Source organism: Syngnathus scovelli, chromosome 14, assembly GCF_024217435.2.
Source record: "Syngnathus scovelli strain Florida chromosome 14, RoL_Ssco_1.2, whole genome shotgun sequence".
Taxonomy (NCBI): Eukaryota; Metazoa; Chordata; class Actinopteri; order Syngnathiformes; family Syngnathidae; genus Syngnathus; species Syngnathus scovelli.
The window spans coordinates 9,862,185-9,866,897 of NC_090860.1; the positions used below are offsets into that span (position 1 = coordinate 9,862,185).

Genomic DNA, 4,713 nt, shown 5'->3' on the forward strand with positions numbered 1-4,713 from the left:
AGATAGCGGTGCGTTTAAGTGCAGCTCGGAATATTTTCAATTGGGTTGTATGGAGCCTGTATGTGTTTTTTATTTTGCTCTAATTGAAATATTCCGCCGGGACATTGATAGCAACCTTACTGTTGTTGCCACATCTGTTATCTTTAAAATGATCATAATTTTTTTTTTCTAGATTCAAAGACTTTTTTTTTTCTTGGTGCAAGGAACATGAAACAATGAAAACAATATACATCAGTATGGTAATATTATATTCATTTTCAAACATGTGAAATGCCTCTTTCTTATTTAATGACACATATAATATTTGTATTTGTTGTTTTGCAACATGATACGATTGCTATTAAGAGGTTGATTAGCTTCACTTAAGTCCTCAGGCCCAAACTCACTTACGTCACTATTTGGGGGTGTGATGGTTTTTGTTGTTGTTGCTTTCACTATCTGAGGTTCAAATATTAACTGAGGGATGTACATATCAATAAGATTTTCCTTATTGTTTTTATTAGTCTACGTATAAGATTTTTTTCATTCCAAGATTTAATCATTTTCTTATAGAACTATCTTGACTATCCCATTTGCCTCATGTAACTTAGCCTATACACTTCAAATTTATAATCTCTTCTGTAAAAGACGAACTGGGAGCAAAATTGAAGCCCAATTGCAATGAAAAGACGGCAAATGTTGCCTTGAGAGTCATAAATACTTTAATGGTATGTCACCTAAAACCTTTAGGAGGATTTTTGAAGGAGACACTCAATCCACCTTTTGAAAGCCACCGCTGGGTTTGTGGATCTAATTCGGATACGTGATACACCAGGTTTGGCCCGTATCTCATTACTGTGACTGGACAACAGCATGGAGGCACTAGCTTGACCATTTTCAGTTTTAAATTCCACTTTGAATGTTGTAAAACATCTTAAGAACAAAAGTATTGTAACAGCATTTCCAAATACAGTATTAATATTCACACAAATTCAAATGTATTTTTTTCCTACATTGGTATTTTTTTATATTTGATATATGTTTTTATCAAGTCAAACAATCATAAATTGCAATATTAGAATTTACATGACTGTTACTTAAATAGCATATAATGTGAAAAATTCAAGACAATATTTAATTTTTCAGGACCCACTTATGTTTACTTGGACAATACCTCCATCAGGTGGACAGACTCATGACCCTGAGGGAGTTACATCGCTAAAAGTACTATTGAATCCTTGATATTCTGAGAAATCCACTTTTTTGGACTGACTAAGTTTTGAGGTTCAGTGACCATATAGTCACCTCCCACCCAACACTCTTCTTGTCAATCACTCGGCAACTTTCCCAGCCAATTATCTGCAGAGCCCAACGTTATCTGTGTTTATGAATGTCCAAACCCCAACATTCCTTTACGCTAGTGTTAGGAACTTCTTCACATCTTTTTAAGCTGACCAATACGCTGCCAAGCTGCTTGTAAGCTCTACTTTGGACTGGAAAACAATACATCTAGAGGTGAGCCATTTTATAATTCTCAACAATTATAATATATGGTAGTAGTGAGAATTTTAATATTTGATATATTCTAGCATATTTTTAAAATATCTTAAAATGATGAGATCTACAATTGGGGTTCACTGGTCACAAAAGTAGCTACACCAGCACAATCTGGTATTCATATAGTTATGTTCCATTGTATTATTATAATGTATGTTCTTGAAGACAGATTTTATTGTACACAATCTCTATGACTTAAAGTGCATCATTATAGCTTATTTTCCATCTATTAAAAATGTAATCATTTTTGTTTGAATAATTAATACTTCCCACCTTAACAGCCAACTACATCGTCCATGTACAATTATGAAAGGACAGAAGCACGTACAATCATTCCTTGCCATGTATATAGTGACTTTATTGGTGTTACAAACATCAGAAGGACAACAGCTACCAGAGGAGACGTGCACTATTCAAATCCTCGTCCCTGGCCTCAAAGGTAAAATGTAAAAGGCTCGACACATTTTAGTTTGCTTCTTATTATGTTGTTTTTCTCAACAGGAGAACCGGGAGAGAAAGGACCAAAGGGAGCCCCTGGGAGACCAGGAAGAGTGGGCCCACCGGGACAAATTGGTATAATTTTGCCATTCTAGGAAATATATACTTAGTCATTTTGTGCAAACACACAAAAATAGGCTAAAGATCACATTGCTCGGGTTGTTGATGTGTTGTGTGTCAAGCTAATCAGAGCTGGTCAAGTGTTTACATTTGGATGAGAAATGACCCACACAATCCAAAGCAGTAGACATGTTTACTGAAGGCTTTAATGAGAAGTGGACCATGCTCAAGCTCATTACAGACGTACAAAATTTGTTTGTTTCCATTCCAGGTATAAATCGACATTGGGGGTGAATGAGAGCTAAAAAAAAAAAGAGATGTGATATATTGTAGTGGTTAGGACATCTTGCCTGTGTAGGTTTTCTCCGAGTACTGAGATAGGCTTGAGCCCACTCGGGATCCGAATGAGTTAGTTCTATAGAAGTGTGTATCGGGCAAATGTTTGTCATGAACTAATACTTTTTTCTATGACCCCTCAATTTCAGGTCAACCCGGGCTTAAAGGACAGAAAGGTATTATGGGACATTACGGAAAAGTGGGACCTAGTGGAGTAAAAGGTCAGTAATTCATGCTTCACAGTCTATTTCTACTTGAGCCCACTGTGTGTACTTTGACAATGACAGCACCACTGTCAGCTACTGTAGCAGATGTGGAATTGCACTTTATTCTTGTGCGGCCTCCATAAAAAAAAAATATTCCCTGGGGTCACATGTATCCCCCCCTTGGCATTGTACCATGCCTGCACCATTATTTTAGAAGGACTGCTTTAGACAATTAATAATGTTGACATATTTTTACAGGCATAAAGGGAGACATGGGGGATCCAGGACCGAAAGGCCCAGATGGAGAGCCAGGTATCAAATAGTAATTGCCACAGGGTTGGGATTTTAAAACCAAATGTTGATAATATATGATAATTGGGCTCATTAGGCATCCCATGTGAATGCTCACCAATAAGAAAGATGATTGGCGAAATGGACATCGTTGTGGCTCAGCTATCTTCAGACTTGAAGTTCATCAAAAATGGTAAGATTTTGTGTTTTCCTGACCTCGACTTTTGTGTGTATAAGTGCTTTTGTGTATGTGCACCGTATTTACCGTTGATCCTAAAAGGTTTCTTTATTACTTCACTAGTCAACAAATGTAGGCCATGTCAAATGTGAAATTTATAGAAATACAAGTGCTCATTTTTCAGCACTGCCCTCCCCCGCAGCTGTCGCTGGCATAAAAGAGACAGACAGTAAGGTGTATCTGCTGGTGAAGGAGGAGAAACGTTACTCGGATGCTGAACGCTATTGCCAGATGAGGGGAGGGCATCTCGCCATGCCCAAGGATGAGAACGCCAACACGGCCTTGGCGGGCTACATCACTGAAGCGGGTCTAAGCAGAGTCTACATTGGCGTTCACGACCTGGACGTGGAAGGAGTGTTCACCTACGTGGACCGCTCTCCCATGTCCACCTTCAGTAAATGGAGAAAAGGTGAACCCAATAATGCTTATGACGATGAGGATTGCGTTGAGATGGTGGCTTCTGGAGAGTGGACGGATGTTGCGTGCCACCCGACGATGTTTTTTATTTGTGAATTTGACAAGGATGTTATCTGAGTTGCCTTTAGAAAAAAATGGACGATAAGACTTGCATTGTTAAAATGATGCAAAAAATATAACTTTTTTTTTGGTACCACTTCATGCGGATAAACCTTTGAACGATATTATAAATTCATTATTTAGTAGTTGGTTAACACATGGTTGATATTTTTACCTATAAAAAAATGAGGAAATAAAAATAACCCATTCCAATGTCAAACCATTATAAAGCCTTTATCATCTTAAAGGGAGGAACATGGTTCATAAAGTCGTTAACTATTTTGTTAACACAAGGACATTGTTAATAATACTTCTTTACCCATAGGAAATAATTGCCCCATAATAAAAACTTGACATACTGTACAGAAAATGCATGCTCATACAAGTGTAAAAATAAATTATCTGCTTCTTATTTAAAGGCAAAATGTTGTGACAAAATCAGAAAAGATTAGCTGTTAATATTGAAACATAAAATGAGATTGTTTGCTCCTTTACATAACATACAAACATATATTCACTCTGTGATCATTAAAGTCATATTGAAAAATATTGTACCAAGTTTTCTAAATATCATTTACCTTTTTAAGCTTAAGAAGTATTTATTTTTCCTTATTCTTTTTGGTTTTGAATAATAATAACAACATGAAGAATTTAAATATACTAACAATTTGACTGTGTATTAATTGCAGAGTGACAAAAACAAGAGGTCACACGCTTTGGTGTGTGTGAAATTTCCTGTTTTAAAAGATATTTTGTTTAGTTGTCTCATTAATAATAATTCATACTACTTTGCATCTCCGCTGCTGCTGTTTTTTTTAGCGTGGATGTCCCTGCTGAGGTATCCTACTGACCCCTCTAAGAAAAAAATGAATTTGAATATGCATGATCCAGTCCTAATAAAGCACAGCTTCACTCCCTTAAGAAATGAATAATTAATGCTAAGATGAATTATGCATTTAATTGACCAAGAACTGTTTGACACAAACTAATTAAAAGCCATTGTTTGTACAATCTCCTGTTACTTTTATAATA

The 4,713-nt window shown here is 36.3% G+C and overlaps 1 protein-coding gene across 2 annotated transcripts; it reads left to right on the forward strand.

Moving 5' to 3' along the window:
• The first annotated feature begins 1,666 nt into the window (after nucleotides 1–1,666).
• Nucleotides 1,667–3,778, forward strand: colec11 (collectin sub-family member 11). 2 transcript variants are annotated; one of them, XM_049740071.1, is made up of 6 exons: nucleotides 1,667–1,975; nucleotides 2,038–2,109; nucleotides 2,580–2,651; nucleotides 2,895–2,948; nucleotides 3,025–3,120; nucleotides 3,290–3,778. In XM_049740071.1, exons 1-6 carry the CDS (start codon nucleotides 1,843–1,845, stop codon nucleotides 3,697–3,699), a joined length of 837 nt encoding a protein of 278 aa, XP_049596028.1. In that variant the 5' UTR covers nucleotides 1,667–1,842; the 3' UTR covers nucleotides 3,700–3,778. The 2 variants fall into 2 exon arrangements, with proteins under 2 accessions (XP_049596028.1, XP_049596029.1); XM_049740072.1 differs by having other exon boundaries at nucleotides 3,308–3,778.
• Nucleotides 3,779–4,713: the final 935 nt, after the last annotated feature.